Source organism: Oryx dammah, unplaced genomic scaffold (assembly GCF_014754425.2).
Source record: "Oryx dammah isolate SB20612 unplaced genomic scaffold, SCBI_Odam_1.1 HiC_scaffold_9, whole genome shotgun sequence".
NCBI lineage: Eukaryota > Metazoa > Chordata > Mammalia > Artiodactyla > Bovidae > Oryx > Oryx dammah.
The window spans coordinates 10,930,842-10,951,196 of record NW_024070193.1 but is presented as its reverse complement, the minus strand read 5'-3'; the positions used below and the strand labels follow the sequence as shown (position 1 = coordinate 10,951,196).

General features: G+C 39.1%; 1 protein-coding gene across 1 annotated transcript in view; it reads right to left on the bottom strand.

Annotated features, from left to right (window-relative positions):
* DOCK3 (dedicator of cytokinesis 3) overlaps window positions 1-20,355 on the bottom strand; it is a 262,648-nt gene that overhangs the window by 155,845 nt on the left and 86,448 nt on the right. The window contains exon 6 of the mRNA XM_040247080.1: window positions 1,394-1,478. Coding sequence (XP_040103014.1) covers window positions 1,394-1,478 — 85 coding nt within the window. The remainder of the gene's footprint in view (window positions 1-1,393; window positions 1,479-20,355) is intronic.

The following is a 20,355-nucleotide window of genomic DNA, read 5'->3' as shown; positions in this document are numbered from 1 at the left end:
CCTTCAAGATTCATCTTAAGTATCACTTGCCTGGAAGCTTTAACTGGAAGTTTTCATAGATTTTTCTCAGCCCCAGGATATCAGTCACTCCCTCTAACAGCAGGAGTGTATATCTTAATTATTACATGCAACTCATAAACATTCTTGTTTGTGGTCTATCTGATCTCACTAGAGTAATTTTTAAACATGGGGACCATGCATGGGTTTCAGAGGCAACTATCAATTCCCTAAAATTGAGTGTAGAATTTTATATGCAAAATCATACTTGTATTGTCCTGGGAAGAAATATTATCTGATCCTCCATAACCTAGAAAGAGCAACCAATATCCTAGATGGTGATATTCTTAAGAAAAAGAATGTCATGTTCATCTTTAATTTCACACCTATCACTTGATGACAACTGAACACAAATGCTTTTGTATTCTTATAAATATACATAAGCAAATATACAAAAGCAATTGATATGTCATTTGTATATGTTATTTAGGCAAATTTTCTGTGGTCCTTGACCAAGCAACATACTCTGCATCCTCTGCGTTCCCTAAAAATATTACATTTTCTTAACAGAAAGTTGTAATGTTTTCTAAAACTTGTAATTCTCACCAATATAGTCTCACCACAAATATATTCTCCTCAAAGTGAGGCTTGACCCAGTCCCTTAGTCTAAGCTTAATAATCACCTGAGATTTCGTATGTTTGTTTGTTTTACTTTAAAATTTCATACCTTCGTTTTAGTTACTTCTTCTCACTCAGCCTGCAAAATGTCACCCACCCTAGTCATCAATCAATTCAATATACTTTTATAATAACCACAGATAGTTAAAGATTTATCTTAGAAATACTGGTACACTGATAAACAGCATCCTACTGTATAACACAGGGAACTATATTCAATACCTTATAATAACCTATAATGGAAAAGAATCTGAAAAAGAATACATACACACACATACACACATAAAACTGAATCACCTTGCTATACACCAGAAACTAACACTACAATGTACATCAACTATAACTCAATAAAAATTTTTTTAAGAAATGCTGGTACTTTATTTCCAGGGTTAATCACTACATTAACTAATAACTGGCTCTTTTCAGCTTCAGTATCTTCCCTTTTAGTAACTTCTTCATGCTGAAGGAACTCTCTTCACCAGCAAAACCAACTGAGAAATGACCCCTAGACGTTACAGTAAGCCCAACAGCCCTACACAGTAATTCCCTTTAGAGACTGAGTATGATAGGTACTGTCCTGATAAGGAAGACCCCCTTAAATACACTTGAAACAAAGGTGAATGATTTTAGCAATACTGTTTTATAATGTAATTAGAGATAATAAGAGAGAAAAAAATTAAGTGTGCAGGAACAAACTACCCTGTGTAATATTTCTTACCATTTTATAGAGGTCTGAGACACTGATCTGGTCTGAATCCACTACTTCAAAGTCCTTTCGAGGCACCAGATCCAGGCCCAAATGCCTAGGAAAGAGAAAGACCACATTCAGCATGCCGTGTCCTCAGATTACTCACCTCTCTTTATAAGCCTGGAAGCCTATGCCAGCCATGACCTTGTGGACAGAGGTTCAATGCTGCCTTAGCAGAAACATGCCTTTATCCAGCTTAACTGTGACTCACAAAGAGTCAGACATGAACAACAATGTTCACCTTTAGATAAATAAATGAGGCCAGGAATTTTAAGCCTGTGACAATTTTAGTCATCAAGCAATTCTCCCTGTAATGCTAAAAAAGGATTCATTCAGTATCACATTGGTTAACAGATTGCTTGAGTTCATTATGGATGGATTTTCTTTTCTCATATCATTAATAAGTCATGTTTATTTTTCTATTTCCCCCTATCCTGCAAGTATGAACAAGGCTCAATCATGCATTACTTTCACTAAGATAAAAGAAAAACTAGTGTCCAAGTAGATATGGATTTCAAAGTCAAAATCAAAAATAAGCTTCTGGGAATTCCAGGAGGTCCAAAACTCTGTACTTTCAGTGCTGAGGGCACAGGTTCAATCCCTGGTTAGGGAACTGAGATCCTGCAAGGCATGTGGTATGGCCACAAAAAGAGGAAAACAATTACCTCCTAAAAGTATTAAACTCAAAGAAATGCATGTTTTGGTTGCATTTTATTTCATTTTCAACTTAATATTGATGTTGGGATATAGTAAAGACTTCACCACACATTAGCCAGTATCTAAAGACATTTTAGATGGAAGTTTAACCAGGGAGCACTACTACTGAAGAAAACAAAACTTCAAAGATCTGGTGTAACTTGGGCAGAAGGAACAAGTGATGATGATTAATGGCTGGTTAGGAGGCAATATACGACACTGGAAATAACTCTGTACAGGAAGAGCTCTTAGGTTCAAATATGGTATATAATTTCTTTTCAATACATATTAGGTCCTTTCTCACTCTCTAGAACAACAGCTCTAAATCTGGAGGCTAATGGAATTAGGGGGTTGTGGAACCCCGCAACTACCTATACAAGGATGTGCATGTGTTCACGTATTCATGTTCTCTGAGCAAAGGGCCTGTAACTCTCATCAGGGTTTCAGAGATGCTCTGTAATCACCCTACTCTAAAACAAGTGTTATGAATTACTGCACCCAACAAAGTATTCCATAGATGATGGAAGGAGAAGTATACATATATTTCTCTTCACCTAGATTATGAACTATGTTTAGAATGCTAACATATGCTAACAAATTCACTAGGCTCTTTCTGTGCGTAAAACTCCCACTGAGAAATAAACCTTTACTACATTACACTGAGATCTGAAACTCTTATTTGAAATAAGCCATGTATACATCCAAAACGCAAAATTATTTTATTATAATTTATACTCTATTTTATAGGAAAAGGTTTTTATTTTTTTATATTTTATATCAAGAGGTTCAAGAAATTGTAATAAGAAATAAGACTGATAAAATAAAAATGGGAACTCAAACCTACATGAAGAAGTCATAAGCAAATACACTAATCACAAAGACTAGTATGATTACTATGATCAAAAATTAAAATTTAGTTTTTGGCAGGAAAGAAAAAAGAAACCTATTTTCCTATTAAAGGATAAAACTCTCATATTTTTCTGTTATCTATTACTATAATTTGTTTTATTCTACAATAGAGAAAGTGAATTTTTAAAGAGGAAACAATTTTTTGGTACTAAATGCTAAAAAAAATAAACATTTAGTTTTTCTTGATGAGAAAATCAGTAATACTGTTGGCCTTAACTACAATAGTTCATAGTTTAAAGGTAAAACCATGCCATCAAATATGATTCCTAAAGTTAATGCACTTAAATCTGTAAGAGATTTTATTTCCTATCTTCATATATCAAAGAGGTATTCCATTCAATCAGCTCTTATTAATTATTCTTAATTTCTCTGAAATAATGTCAGGCCTCTGGCTTCTAATAATTATAGCATGTAAAGGGAATAGTGTCATGGAGAGCAAGATATAGTTGAAGCCCATCCTTTCTATCTCTCTCATCTTAAAAAGCAATTTATAATTTAAAGATACTGAAGTTATGATATCAAATATTCAGAATACTTTTACATGCACATGGAAAAAGTGGAAAGATCACAAAAATGATAATAGAATTTGTATAAGAAAGTGAAATCATACAATTTATCAACCTAAAACATTTTACAAATTTTCTGTAGTCATGGTGTGAAAACTTCTTTAAATACAAAAATAAAGATTTCATGCATATTCTTTAACCACTGGTGGTCACAAAATACAGGAGGTAGTCTCAATATTACAATAACTTAACAAAAAGAAAGACTGTACAAATAATCCAATCAAAACAGATGTTTTCATTACAATAACTTAAGAAAAAATCCACATGGATCTAAGCCAGTAAGGCTATGAGAATATGTGCCCAGTGGGAGTGCACCACATGCAGTCTCCAGGAGCTTGTCTGGAGGCATCTATGAAAACTCTGCCTTAGCACTGTGAAAACCTTAGCTGGCTTGTCCATTCAATTATTCACCCATATATCCATCAACTCACATCAAAGACACTCGCTGAGGATCTATCATGTACCAAACGATGGTAGATACAGGAAATGAGTAATTTTGAGCCAAGCAAATGGTCATATCCAGCATGTTAATTCTCCCCTAAGAGCAAAGTGCTTTCACTCTCCCAGAAGTCGCTAGAACATAGTACCGTTGTTTCCTGTTTCATTATCTTGCTGCTGCTGCTAAGTCACTTCAGTCGTGTCCAACTCTGTGCGACCCCATAGACGGCAGCCCACCAGGCTCCCCAATCCCTGAGATTCTCCAAGCAAAAACACTGGAGTGGGCTGCCAGTTCCTTCTCCAATGCGTGAAAGTGAAGTCAGTCCAACTCTTCGCGACCCCACGGACTGCAGCCTACCGGGCTCCTCCATCCATGGGATTTTCCAGGCAAGAGGACTGGAGTGGGTTGCCATTCATTATCTTAAAAGTAAGAAAATGATTAACAGGTGATCTAATTAAACCGAATGCTGATTTCCTTCTAAGATCACCTTCAATGGAAGGAGAGCAGTTTCCAAGAGCTAAATTGAAGAACTCTCTTCAGTGGAAGAAGGCAGAGATGCTGCACAGGGAGAAACAGCACATGTTCACTAAAATTGCACCCTGTAAAAGAGATTCCTGGCTCTTTCTTCCTATAGAATATTGTAAAAATAGTGAACGGTTAAGTGCAAGGGATGGTCAACTTAGTCTCTTCTCACAGCAAAGGAAGGTAGTGCATCAGAGTGGTTAGGAACATGTGCTTTGATATTGGATTGCCTAGTTTGTATCTTGACTCTCCCACAAGTAGGACTCTTCCTGACTCTTTTCTACTATCACAGACTAGTGTATGTACCCTCTTCCAACAACACAAGAGAAGACTCTGCACATGGACATCACCAGATGGTCAACACCGAAATCAGATTGACTATATTCTTTGCAGCCAAAGATGGAGAAGCTCTATACAGTCAATAAAAACAAGACCAGGGGCTAACTGTGGCTCAGATCATGAACTCCTTATTGCCAAATTCAGACTTAAATTGAAGAAAGTAGAGAAAACCGCTAGACCATTCAGGTATGACCTAAATCAAATCCCTTATGATTATACAGTGGAAGTGAGAAATAGATTTAAGGGACCAGATCTGATACATAGAGTGCCTGATGAACTATGGATGGAGGTTCATGACACTGTACAGGAGACAGGGATCAAGACCATCCCCATGGAAAAGAAATGCAAAAAAGCAAAATGGCTGTCTGAGGAGGCCTTACAAATAGCTGTGAAAAGAAGAGAAGCGAAAAGCAAAGGAGAAAAGGAAAGATATAAGCATCTGAATGCAGAGTTCCAAAGAATAGCAAGAAGAGATAAGAAAGCCTTCTTCAGTGATCAATGCAAACAAATAGAGGAAAAGAACAAAATGGGAAAGACGAGAGATCTCATGAAGAAAATTAGAGATACCAAGGGAACATTTCATGCAAAGATGGGCTCAATAAAGGACAGAAATGGTATGGACCTAACAGAAGCAGAAGATATTAAGAAGAGGTGGCAAGAATACACAGAAGAACTGTACAAAAAAGATCTTCATGACCTGGATAATCATGATGGTGTGATCACTCACCTAGAGCCAGACATCCTGGAATGGGAAGTCAACTGGGCCTTAGAAAGCATCACTATGAACAAAGCTAGTGGAGGTGATGGAATTCTAGTTGAGCTATTTCAAATCCTGAAAGATAATGCTGTGAAAGTGCTGCACTCAATATGCCAGCAAATTTGGAAAACTCAGCACTGGCCACAGGACTGGAAAAGGTCAGTTTTCATTCCAATCCCAAAGAAAGGCAATGCCAAAGAATGCTCAAACTACCGCACAACCGCACTCATCTCACATGCTAGTAAAGTAATACTCAAAATTTTCCAAGCCAGGCTTCAGCAATACATGAACCGTGAACTTCCAGAAGTTCAAGCTGGTTTTAGAAAAGGCAGAGGAACCAGAGATCAAATTGCCAACATACGCTGGATCATCGAAAAAGCAGGAGAGTTCCATAAAAACATCTATTTCTGCTTTATTGACTATGCCAAAACCTTTGACTGTGTGGGTCACAATAAACTGGAAAATTCTGAAAGAGATGGGAATACCAGACCACCTGACCTGCCTCTTGAGAAATCTGTATGCAGGTCAGGAAGCAACATTTAGAACTGGACATGGAACAACAGACTGGTTCCAAATAGGAAAAGGAGTACGTCAAGGCTGTATATTGTCACCCTGCTTATTCAACGTCTATGCAGAGTACATCATGAAAAACGCTGGGCTGGAAGAAGCACAAGCTGGAGTCAAGATTGTGGGAGAAATATCAATAACCTCAGATATGCAGATGACACCACCCTTATGGCAGAAGGTGAAGAGGAGCTAAAAAGCCTCTTGATGAAACTGAAAGTGGAGAGTGGAAAAGTTGGCTTAAAGCTCAACATTCAGAAAACGAAGATCATGGCATCTCGTCCCATCACTTCATGGGAAATAGATGGGGAAACAGTGGAAACAGTGTCAGACTTTATTTTGGGGGGCTCCAAAATCACTGCACATGGTGACTGCAGCCATGAAATTAAAAGACGCTTACTCCTTGGAAGGAAAGTGATGACCAACATAGATAGCATATTGAAAAGCAGAGACATTACTTTGCCGACTAAGGTCCGTCTAGTCAAGGCTATGGTTTTTCCTGTGGTAATGTATGGATGCGAGAGTTGGACTGTGAAGAAGGCTGAGTGCCAAAGAATTGATGCTTCTGAACTGTGGTGTTGGAGAAGACTCTTGAGAGTCCCTTGGACTGCAAGGAGATCCAGCCAGTCCATTCTGAAGGAGATCAGCCCTGGGATTTCTTTGGAAGGAATGATGCTAAAGCTGAAACTCCAGTACTTTGGCCACCGCATGCAAAGAGTTGACTCATTGGAAAAGACTCTGATGCTGGGAGGGACTGGGGGCAGGAGGAGAAGGGGACGACCGAGGATGAGATGGCTGGATGGCATCACTGACTCGATGGACGTGAGTCTGAGTGAACTCCAAGAGTTGGTGATGGACAGGGAAGCCTGGCGTGCTGCGATTCATGGGGTCACAAAGAGTCGGACACGACTGAACGACTGAATTGAACTTAACTGAGACTAGTGTAAGTATTAATCCATGTAAAGCACTCACTACACTTCCAGGCACTGTGAACTGCTTCCGGTGTTACAATTATCATTATGTGTTATATCATTAGCTAAAATATGACTTATAGTACAAGGATTGCGATTAAAGAGTATGTCCAAAAAAAGACTCCTAAACAGATAGACACAAGCAGGAGGTATACAACTACCTATAAGAAACACAAGCTGGAATCAAGATTGCCGGGAGAAATATCAATAACCTCAGATATGCAGATGACACCACCCTTATGCCAGAAAGTGAAGAGGAGGTAAAAAGCCTCTTGATGAAAGTGAAAGAGGAGAGTGAAAAAGTTGGCTTAAAGCTCAACATTCAGAAAATGAAGATCATGGCATCTGGTCCCATCACTCCACGGGAAATAGATGGGGAAACAGTAGAGACAGTGTCAGACTTTATTTTGGGGGGCTCTAAAATCACTGCAGATGGTGACTGCAGCCATGAAATTAAAAGACGCTTACTCCTTGGAAGAAAAGTGATGACCAACATAGATAGTATATTCAAAAACAGAGACATTACTTTGCCGACTAAGGTCCATCTAGTCAAGGCTATGGTTTTTCCTGTGGTCATGTATGGATGTAAGAGTTGGACTGTGAAGAAGACTGAGCGCCGAAGAATTGATGCTTTTGAACTGTGGTGTTGGAGAAGACTCTTGAGGGTCCTTTGGACTGCAAGGAGATCCAACCAATCCATTCTGAAGGAGATCAACCCTGGGATTTCTTTGGAAGGAATGATGCTAAAGCTGAAACTCCAGTACTTTGGCCACCTCATGTGAAGAGTTGACTCATTGGAAAAGACTCTGATGCTGGGAGAGATCGGGGGCAGGAGGAGAAGGGGACGACCAAGGATGAGATGGCTGGATGGCATCGCGGACTCGATGGACTTGAGTCTGGGTGAACTCCGGGAGGTGGTGATGGACAGGGAGGCCTGGCATGCTGCAAATCATGGGGTCGCAAAGAGTCGGACATGACTGAGTGAACTGAACTGAACTGATAGACATAGTTGAAAACTGGGAGAGGAGTACAACAAGTTTGTATATTGCCACCCTGCTTATTTAACCTATATACATCACATGAAATGCCAGGCCGGATGAATCACAAGCTGAAATCAAGATTTCCAGGAGAAATAAAAACCTCAGATGCAGGTGATACCACTCTAATGGCAGAAAGTGAAGAGGAAGTAAAGGGCCTCTGAATGAGGGTGAAAGAACAGAGTGAATATGCTACCTTAAAACTCAACATTCAAAAAACTAAAATCATGGCACCTGGTCCCATCACTTCATGGCAAATATAAGAGGTAAAAAATGGAAGCAGTGACAGATTTTAGGCTCCTGGACTCCAAAATCACTGCAGACAGTGACTGCAACCATTAAATTAAAAGACATCTACTCCTTGGAAGAAAAGCTATGACAAGCCTAGATAGCATATTAAAAAGCAGCGACATTAATTTGCCAACAAAGGTCCATCTAACCAAAGCTATGGTTTTCCATTAGTCATGTATGGATGTAACAGTGGGACTATAATGAAGGCTGAGCACCAAAGAATTGATGCTTTCAAATTGTGGTGCTGGGGAACTCTTGAGAGTCCTTTGGAATGCAAGGAGATCAAACCAGTCAATCCTAAAGGAAATCAACCCTGAATACTCATTGGAAGGACTGATACTGAAGCTGAAGCTCCAATACTTTAGCCACCTGATGGAAAGGGCCGTCTCATTGGAAAAGACTCTGATGCTGGGAAAGACTGAAGGCAAAAGGAGAAGGGGGCGACAGAGGGCGAGATGGTTAGACAGGATCACTGACTCAATGGACATAAATTTGAGCAAACTCTGGGAGATAGTGGAGGATAGAGGAGCCTGGTATGCTGCAATCCATGGGGTCGAAAAAGCTGGACACAACTTTGTGACTGAACAACAACAACAACAAATAGATGTAGTAAAGAACTGCTTCCAAAATGGTCTTACTAATGGCTTAGGTGAATGTGTGTTTAGTAGCTCAGTGGTGTTGAACTCTTTGTGACCTTTAGGACTTAGCCACCAGGCTCCTCTGTCCACGGAATTTTCCAGGCAAGAATACTGAAGTGGGTCTCCAGTTCCTCCTCTAGGGGATCTTCTCGACCCAGGGATTGAACCTGTCTCCTGCACTGTAGGTAAATTCTTTACCCTCTGAGCCACTGGGAAAGCTTAGGTGAACAGTCTTCATAAAAATATTTAGTCTTCTTTCACAATTTGTTATTAATCACTATAATGACAATATTATTAATCACAATAATTAATGTATTAATCATTCAATAATTTCAATAATTCAATAAATACTTCTTAGCACCTACTCTATGCTAGGCTCATGCTGAACTAAGGGACACAGCAGTGAATGAGACATATTTCTGCTCCTACATTCTTTTAGGTGTGCCTCTCAAAAGTTCTAAATCTAACAAATTCTTTGAATTTTACATGTCTTTTGAATGTTCCATATTATATTTTCTTTTTAAATATAATTTTACTTCTTTATTTCTGTTTGGCTGTGCTGAGTTTTGTTGCTCTCTAGCTGTGTTGTGGGGGCTTCTCATAGCAGTGGTTTCTCTTGAGCAGAGCACAGCCTCTAGGCTGCATGGGCTTCAGTAGTTGTATAGCCCGTGGGCTCAGTACCTGTGACCCCCAGGCTCTACACCACAGGCTCAATAGTTGAGGCACATGGGCTGAGTTGCTCCGCATCAGGTGTGACCTTCCTGGGTCAGGGATCGAACCCAAGTCTTCTACATTAACAGGTAGATTCTTAACCACTAGAACAGGGACACCCTCTATTCTACTGTATCTTCTTCCTTCTGGGTTTCCTCATCTGAACCACAGAACAGAAAATAACCTGAAGTTAACTAATAATATCTGATGGATGTTTTAAGGCATTTAGGACTTATTAGGTTGGTGCAAATATAACTGCAGTTTTTGCATTGCTGAAATTTGCCATTTGATATTGGAATACAGTCTTAATAAATGTGATTATGTTATTTTAATTACATCATTTAAAATACATTACATTTTAAAAAACATTTTAAAGCACATTTCTTACTCTATGTTTTTTGCTAATGACTTATTACTTTCTGTTTATTTTATATTTATTTCAGACAATGGAAATGATGTCAGACAAAAAGCAAATTCAAGTAATTTTCTTATTTGAGTTCAAAATGGGCCGTAAAACAGGAGACACAACTTGCAACATCAGCAACGCATTTGGCTCAGGAACTGCTAACAAACGTATAGTGCAGTGGTGGTTCAAGAAGTTTTGCAAAGGAGATAAGAGCCTTGAAGATGAGGAGCACAGTGCCTGGCCATTGGAAGTTGGCAGTGACCAACTGAGAGCAATCATCAAAGCTGATCCTCTTAAAACTACATGAGAAGTTGCCAAAGGACTCAGTATCAACCATTCAACCATTCTACAGTCATTTGGCATTCGAAGTGAAGTGAAGTGAAAGTTGCTCAGTCATGTCCCACTCTTTGTGACCCCAAGGACTATACAGTCCATGGAATCCTCCAGGACATAATACTGGAGTGCATAGCCTTTCCCTTTTCAAAGGGATCTTTCCAACCCAGGGAGTGAACTCAGGTCTCCCACATTGCAGGCAGATTCTTTACCAGCGAGCCACAAAGGAAGCCCAAGAATACTGGAGTGGGTAGCCTATCCCTTCTCCAGGGGATCTTCCCTACTTTGGAATTGAACTGGGGTCTCCTGCATTGCAGGTGGACTCTTTACCAACTGAGCTATCAGGGAAGTCTTAGCATTTGAAGATAACTGGAAAGGTGAAAAAGCTTGTTAAGTGGGTACCTCATGAGCTAACTAAAAATTTTTTAAAAATCATTGTTTTGAAGTATCATCTTCTCTTATTCCATGTGGATCACAATAAACTGTGGAAAATTCTGAAAGAGATGGGGATACCAAACCACCTGACCTGCCTCTTGAGAAACCTGTATGCAGGTCAGGAAGCTACACTTAGAACTGGACAGGGAACAACAGACTGGTTCCAAATAGGAAAAGGAGTATGTCAAGGCTGTATATTGTCACCGTGCTTATTTAACTTATATGCAGAGTACATCATGAGAAATGCTGGGCTGGAGGAAGCACAAGCTAGAGTCAAGATTGCTGGGAGAAATATCAATAACCTCAGATATGCAGATGACACCACCCTTATGGCAGAAAGTGAAGAAGAACTAAAGAGCCTCTTGATGAAAGTCAAAGAGGAGACTGAAAAAGTTGGCTTAAAGCTCAACATTTAGAAAACTAAGATCATGGCATCTGGTCCCATCACTTCATGGCAAATAGATGGGGAAACAGTGGCTGACTTTATTTTGGGGGGCTCGAAAATCACTGCAGATGGTGACTGCAGCCATGAAATTAAAAGACGCTTACTCCTTAGAAGGAAAGTTATGACCAACCAGTATATTAAAAAGCAGAGACATTACTTTGTCAACAAAGGTCCATCTAGTCAAGGCTATGGTTTTTCCAGTAGTCATGTATGGATGTGAGAGTTGTACTAAGAAAAACACCAATACAGTATACTAACGCATACATATGGAATTTAGAAAGATGGTAATGGTAACCCTGTATGCGAGACAGCAAAAGAGACACAAATGTATAGAACAGGCTTTTGGACTCTGTGGGAGAGGGAAAGGGTGGGATGATTTGGGAGAATGGCATTGAAACATGTGTAATATCATATATGAAACAAACTGCCGGTCCAGGTTCGATGCATGATACTGGATGCTTGGGGCTGGTGCACTGGGACGACCCAGAGGGATGATATGGGGAGGGAGGGAGGGAGGTTCAGGATGGGGAACATGTGTACACCTGTGGCAGATTCATGTTGGTGTATGGCAAAACCAATACAATATTATAAAGCAATTAACCTCCAATTAAAAAAAAAAAAAAGAAAGCTGAGCACCGAAGAATTGATGCTTTTGAACTGTGGTGTTGGAGAAGACTCTTGACAGTCCCTTGGACTGCAAGGAGATCCTACCAGTCCATCCTAAAGGAGATCAGTCCTGGGTGTTCACTGGAAGGACTGATGTTGAAGCTGAAACTCCAATACTTTGGCCACCTGATGCAAAGAGCTGACTCATGTGAAAAGAGCCTGATGATGGGAAAGATTGAGGGCAGGAGGAGAAGGGGACAGAGGATGAGATGGTTGGATGGCATCACTGACTCAATGGACATGGGTTTAGGTGGACTCTGGGAGTTGGTGATGGACAGGAGGCCTGGTGTGCTGCAGTTCATGGGGTCGCAAAGAGTCAGATACGACTGAGCAACTGAACTGAGCTGAACTTCTCTTATTCTAGGCAACAAAAACAAACCATTTCTCGGTGAGATTGTGACTTGTGACGAAAAGTGGATTTCATACAACCACCATTGATGACTAGCTCAGTTGCTGGACTGAGAAGAAGCTCCAAAGCACTTCCCAAACCAAACTTGCATCAAAAAAGTTCATGGTCACTGTTAGCTAGTCTGATCCATTACTGCTTTCTGAACACTGGGGAAACCATTATATCTGAGAAATATGCTCAGCAAATTGATAAAATTCATTGAAAATCACAACGGCTACAGCCAGGCATTGGTTAACAGAAAGGGCCGTTGAATGAAGTTTTGTTTCATCCGCCATATTCACCTGACATCTCACCAACTGACTACCGCTTCCTTCAAGCATCTTGACAACTTTTTGCAGGGAAAATGCTTCTATAACCAGCATGATGCAGAAAGTGCTTTCCACGAGTTCACTGAATCCCAAAGCATGGATTTTTACACTACAGGAATAAGCTACCTTATTTCTCATTGGCAAAAACTGTGTTGATTGTAATGATTCCTATTTTGATTAATAAAGATGTGTTTGAGCCTAGTTATAATGATTTAAAATTCATGGTCCAAAACTGTAATTACTTTTGCACAAACCTTATAGTTCTTCCACAGAATCAATTGAGAAAAGCTAGAGATACTAAGATTTTCTGTGGGCAGTGATCTTTTCTAGTATTTAAAAGGAGCATATATGTATAACAAATCAAAGCATGGTATACTTATATTTAAATAATAATAAAATGTAACTAATAATAGCTACCTTTTACTGAACATTTACTTGGAACAGGCATTTTACATCCTGTTCATCACCATCTCCCGGAGTTCACTCAGACTCACGTCCATCGAGTCCGTGATGCCATCCAGCCATCTCATCCTCAGTCGTCCCCTTCTCCTCCTGCCCTCAATCCCTCCCAGCATCAGAGTCTTTTCCAGTGAGTCAACTCTTCTCATGAGGTGGCCAAAGTACTGGAGTTTCAGTTTCAGCATCATTCCTTCCAAAGAAATCCCAGGGCTGATCTCCTTCAGAATGGACTGGCTGGATCTCCTTGCAGTCCAGGGGACTCTCAAGAGTCTTCTCCAACACCACAGTTCAAAAGCATCAATTCTTTGGCACTCAGCTTTCTTCAGAGTCCAACTCTCACATCCATACATGACCACAGGAAAAACCATAGCCTTGACTAGACGGACCTTTGTTGGCAAAGTAATGTCTCTGCTTTTGAATATACTATCTATGTTGGTCATCACTTTCCTTCCAAGGAGTAAGCGTCTTTTAATTTCATGGCTGCAGTCACCATGTGCAGTGATTTTGGAGCCCCCCAAAATAAAGTCTGACACTGTTTCCACTGTTTCCCCATCTATTTCCCATGAAGTGATGGGACGAGATGCCATGATCTTCGTTTTCTGAATGTTGAGCTTTAAGCCAACTTTTCCACTCTCCACTTTCAGTTTCATCAAGAGGCTTTTTAGCTCCTCTTCACCTTCTGCCATAAGGGTGGTGTCATCTGCATATCTGAGGTTATTGATATTTCTCCCGGCAATCTTGATTCCAGCTTGTGTTTCTTCCAGCCCAGTGTTTCTCATGATGTACTCTGCATAGAAGTTAAATAAGCAGGGTGACAATAGACAGCCTTGACGTACTCCTTTTCCTATTTGGAACCAGTCTGTTGTTCCATGTCCAGTTCTAACTGTTGCTTCCTGACCTGTATATAGGTTTCTCAAGAGGCAGGTCAGGTGGTCTGTTATTCCCGTCTCTTTCAGAATTTTCCACAGTTTATTGTAATGCACACAGTCAAGGGCTTTGGCATAGTCAATAAAGCAGAAATAGATGTTTTTCTGGAACTCTCTTGCTTTTTCCATGATCCAGCGGATGTAGTCCATGGAATTCTCCAGCCCAGAATACTCCAGGCCAGAATACTGGAGTGGGTAGCTGTTCCCTTCTCAAGGGGATCTTCCCAACCCAGGGATTAAACCCAGGTCTCCCACATTGCAGGCAGATTCTTTACCAGCTGAGCCACAAGGGAAGCCCCAAAATACTAGAGTGGGTAGCCTATCCCTTCTCCAGGGGATCTTCCCAATCCAGGAATCAAACCAGGCTCTCCTGCATTGCAGGCAGATTCTTTACCAACTGAACTATCAGGGAAGCCCAAAAAGAAAGTACTAAACCATAAACCTATCTGAGTCCTAGCTAAGAATCTACTCAGAGGAAACTCCGGAGTAGCTGTATTTTTTGCATAGTACAACCCAAATTATTGCTTGTGTTGCTTCCTCCAAGAGCAATTCCCTTGGTGAAGAACATAAACTAAGTGGGAGGAAAGAGATATGGGTGGGTTGAGATCTTTGAAAACCTAAGAGAAGGTGCAAAAGAGAGGCAAGGGAGGGAAATATTAGATTGGCCAAAAAGTTCATTTGGGTTTTTCTGTAAGAAACCCAGTAATATGATAGAGAGGAAGAGAAAGACAGAACAAAATAACTATAAAGTATACATTTATTGGTGATTTGTCTCAAATGATGACACTTCACAATAAAAAGATAACCAATTTTCTCATTTGATATTTGGAATCTACAGAAACATCATTCTAATTCAACAAGAGCTCATAAATGTTCACATTTTATTCAAGTCTGTACTTTTTACCTAAAAAAGAAATACAAAAATCCCATAAATTATTCTAAGAGTAAAATATTTCTTACCCTTAGAATAGGTATTTTCCTAAGGCAAAGATCAATTAGGCTGTGTCAGTAGTCCTGGGTTAATGTAACTTTAACTCAGCTATGCTGTATTTATTGTGGTGATGGATGATATTAGAGACTGAGAAGAAATTTTTCTCAAAATCTTTATGGAAGATGTCAAAAATATTAAATTAATATATTAAAATTACATTGCTAGACAAATTATTTTAAAATTCCCTTGGAGAAGATGTAATTAACTGACTTATTCTTTGAATAGAAGACTTTAGTAGAGATGATGGCTAGTTAATTTGAATACAGCCTTGTTTTAATGCCTTTCCTGTATTTTAGGACACAATATTATAAATGCTGATTGCTACTTAATACAATTTTAATAATTTTCATTTATGGAATGAGTGTGCACATAGGTGATGAGGCCAACAAGTATAAGCCATGTAAATTTAGTGTTGGAATCTTCAAATTTTCAGCCAAATAAATAATAATGCCTAATCTCAGGGAACAAAATTAAAATGGCTATTATGTAGATGTGGAGAGCTCTGCATTTAATTTAAACTCTGAAAAAAATATTGACTATAGTACCAGTTTAGTTTTTATCCTGGGAAGTTCAAACTCATGTTGAAGCAGATATATATTATGGGCATACAGTATAGGTAACAAAACAAAGATCAAATAACCTACAGACTAGAGATACTGACAATAATTTTCCTGGTTTTAAGACTCACACTTAAAAATAATCATGGTAAAGCCCTGCATAAACTATATGGGCTTTGGTGTCAGTTCTGGGTACAAACACCAGCTCTACCACTCACTACGCAACAAAGAAAAAGTGCTTCTGAGCCTTACTTTCCTCACAGGGTAAAATAGAGCTCTTGTTTTGGAAGAATATAATAGCATTTCATTATAACTATGCATACGAGTTAGACCAGGTACTTGCCACAGTGATACAGGTTGATGTACTCAAGAAACTATTAATAGCTGTTATTAAGAGCTTCTGAAATAGATTCTGAAAAGGCAGAGCTATAAGGTCTAAGAGTCTAAAGAAAAAGGCACAAAGTTTAAAATTATATATGATTAATATTTCATTACATCAATTACAATGTAAAAATACATTCAGAAAATATTGATTATGCACTCACAACATGCCAACATATGCTAAGCTTCAATATTTTATGGTATTTTTAAGTGTTAGTGGAACAAGAAGTGTAGAGCTATGAGGGCATAAGGACAACGGATATGGTTATTGGTGCTCAGCGGTTGCATGGAGCAGTCTCCTTTAGTTAACCTAATGGTATGGCATGACTTCATTTTGCAGTACACCATCTCTTCTTTCAAATTAAGAAGGAATATTTTTTAAAGGTTTACTTAGTTCAAGTGAGAACCAGAGAGAATAGTCCCATCAGTTTGTCTTTTTCCTTTAATAATAGTAGACCTACAAAGTTGTCATTTGAGTTTTTTTAAGTGACTGTATTTTCCACCGGGGGTAGAGGAGAAAATAGAATGAATTACTAGGGAAAGAAAGAAGTGGAAGGGGAGGGAAAAAGGAGGCAAGAAGATACAGAAACACCTGGAGAGGAGGATCAAAGAAGAAAGGAGGGAGAAAGTTTAAAAAATGTGGGGGGATGGAATTACGTTCCTGGTTTTTGTTTATTAAAATGAACATATAAACACTCTCCCAAACACACACACAAGCATGTTCCTACTTTGCTGAGAAAAAGTTATTAATGAAGGTGGAACAGCTCTGTACTTCACTGATAGATACTTCAGTGTTCTCTTTTTCAAATACAATTTGAACTTGTTTCCAAGCTATCATCTTTAAGTTTTAAGATTTGATTGCAAAATATAATTGGTCTGTTTTGTAACTTTCATCATAAAGAGGTATTGATATTTCTAAAATCTCTCTCTTGTGAATTTACGGATATGTATAGTGCAGTGAAACTGCAACATAGGATTTATATAACTGTTATTACCATCAGTTCAAGACTAACAATTTGCTTGGCACAAAGGGATGATGTGTTTGCAAATTACTATTATTGATTGTTTTAAATAAATACAATGATACCATTTTATATATATTCTACTGTCCTGAGCAGAGGAGACAGGATCACCAGCTATGCACATTACATTTGCTGAGATTTTTATTGCCTAAAGTTAGATTTAGAGAATACTGTCTGATTTATGGTACATCTGAATCCATGTTATATCATACAAGGAATCTGTGATGTGTGCCAAGCAATCTTGTTAACAGTCAAGAGAGGCTGTCATTTAATGAAACAAATAAGGACAGGATATTGTCACTTTGAAAGATCACAAATAACTAAAATTATTATTGTTATCTCTAGGAAAATAAAACAAAAAGCTAGGAAATGGTTGAGGAAAGAGTAAACAGAGATTCAGTTTAGGCGATCCAACATCCAGATGTTATATTTCCAGGAAAAGAACAAAGGCAATAAAGAGGAAATTCTGAAAAAATGATAGAAGAGAATTTCCCAGACCCAAAGACCAGGTGACTTAGGACTGGAAGAGCCCATCAAACACCTAGTATAATAAATGGGAGAAGAAAAACCAAAACCCACAGCAGAGTACATTAAGCCAATTATAAAAGACCAATTATATGACTCCATTTATAGTAAATGTCCAGAATAGGCAAATCTTTAGAGATAGATGAGGGAGATGATAACTAAAAAGCACAGCTCCTTTAGGGGGGATAAAACTGATTCCGGTGATGATTGTATTAAGTCTGTGAATGTACTAAAAATCATTAAACTGTCTGATTTAAATTGGTGATCTGTACTTAGCCATAAAAAAGAACCCATTTGACTCAGTTCTAATGAGGTGGATGAACCTAGAGCCTATTATACAGAGTGAAGTAAGTCAGAAAGAGAAAGACAAATATCGTATATTCATGCATACATATGGAATCTGGAAAGATGGCACTGAAGAACCTATCTACAGGGCAGCAACAGAGACACAGACACAGAGAACAGACTTTGTGGACATGGGTAGAGATGGGGGGAGAGGGTGGACGAACTGAGAGAATAGCGCTGAAACATGCACATTACCGTACATAAAATGAGACAGCCAGTGGAAATTTGCTACATGATGCAGGGAGCTCAAATCTGGTGCTCTGTGACAACCTAGAAGAGTAGGATGGGGCAGGAGGTGGGAGGGAGGTTGAAGAGGGAGGGGACATATATATACCTATGGCTAATTCATGTTGATGTAAGGCAGAAACCAACATAATATTGTAAAGCAATTATCCTCCAATTAAAAATAAATAAATTCAAATTAAAAAATAAAAAATTGGGGATCTGCATGGTATGTGAATAAAACTGCTAATGCTAATGTGTGTTAGCTGCTCAGTCATGTGCGACTTTTTGTGACCCCATGAACTGTAGCCCACCAGGCTCCTCTGTCCATGGAATTCTCTAGACAAGAATACTGGAGTGGGTGGCCATTCCCTTCTCCAGGGGATCTTCCTAACCCAGGGAATAAACCCAGGTCCCCTGCATTGCAAGCAGATTCTTTACCAACTGAGTCACCAGGGAAGTCACCAGGGAAGCTAATGTTAATAAACTTGTTTAAAAAATGATATTTCAGTATTCTGGGAATGAACGGGAAAATCTTACCTTCCTGTTCTCTTCCTGAATTCTTTTTTGAAGTCCTATTCTCTCTTCCTTTTTCATAGCATTTTATAATACATAATGAATCTTCTTGATTCTCTTTGAGGATACTCAGGAATTTTTAACATTCTTTGCTAGTCTCAAGCTCTCTCTGGGGCCAGATATTTTATTCATCTCCCTTTATTCCCTGTGAAAGTATTTCTTCAAATACCTGGTAATACTTGATTGTCCATTCAAATTTAAAAGGCACTGCTGCTGCTGCTAAGTTGCTTCAGTCGTGTCTGTGTGACCCCACAGACGGAAGCCCAGAAGGCTCCCCCATCCCTGGGATTCTCCAGGCAAGAACACTGGAGTGGGTTGCCATTTCCTTCTTCAGTGCATGAAAGTGAAAAGTGAAAGTGAAGTCATTCAGTCATGTCTGACTCTTAGCGACCCCATGGACTGCAGCCCAACAGGCTCCTCCGCCCATGGGATTTTCCAGGCAAGAGTACTGGAGTGGGTTGCCACTGCCTTCTCTGAAAACGCACTAGAGACATGCAGAGATTTTATACATGGGTGAATGGCTAGCAGGTTTCTCTTTCTGGTAGGTGGAAGGGATCTGGTCATTATACTTCGAAACCCTTAAATGCGTCACAATGGAAGGCTTTCCAATAAAGTCCCAGTTCAAACATTTGTTGCCCAGTTTCCCACTAGGCAGTTGGTCTTCGTTCATCTAAAGGGGAAACAGATGGCTGCCAGGCTTTCCACTCATGGCGATGAACTATTACTTTACATACTTTTAAGCACCTCCTTTTTTAAGCTCCAGCACACACTCCCTTTCTTTTATGATTCTAGCAGCTGCAAGGTAGACCAGCTCCTTCATTAGCTAAGGTTTCCTCCATATTATAGGCTTCTTCTGTCACTAATCCTCCATCTATTTTTCAGCTTCTAGAAATGGGCTCATATTTCCCATTTATTGCTGGGCTTCTCCCATTCTTTTTTTTATCATTTCAATGATGTCTTGAGGAGGAGAGGAGCTAAACACTTGTTCTAAAATATACTTTCAGGTATATGTATATCTTAAATAGGAAGCAATCTAGTCACTTCAAAGTTCAGTGGGCCCGATTTTAAGAGAATATGACAAAAGCATTTGAGAATTATATCAATTATTAAGTCTGGAGGAAATAAAACCTGAATACTATCTACTCTAGCTTCCCATGTCAAAGTCTTATAATTTTACTTGAATGGCAATAACAAATAAGCATACCCACTGCATAAATACAGGACTATTTCTGAATGATAAATTAGTTAAGAATATTCTGAAGTACAGATGTAGACAGTTTCTGTAGTATATGCTTACTCAGATTCATTATATGACTGTAAGATGTAAAGGACACTAAATTCACACGAAATTAAAAGATACTAAAGGATGAAACAAAAGAGTATTCTGATTACTGAGGTCTACGACCAAGGAATATGAGCTGGAAGAAAGCCCAGAGGTTAATGCAGTCCAATTATTTAATTTTCTGGAAGTGAAAATAGAGGCTGA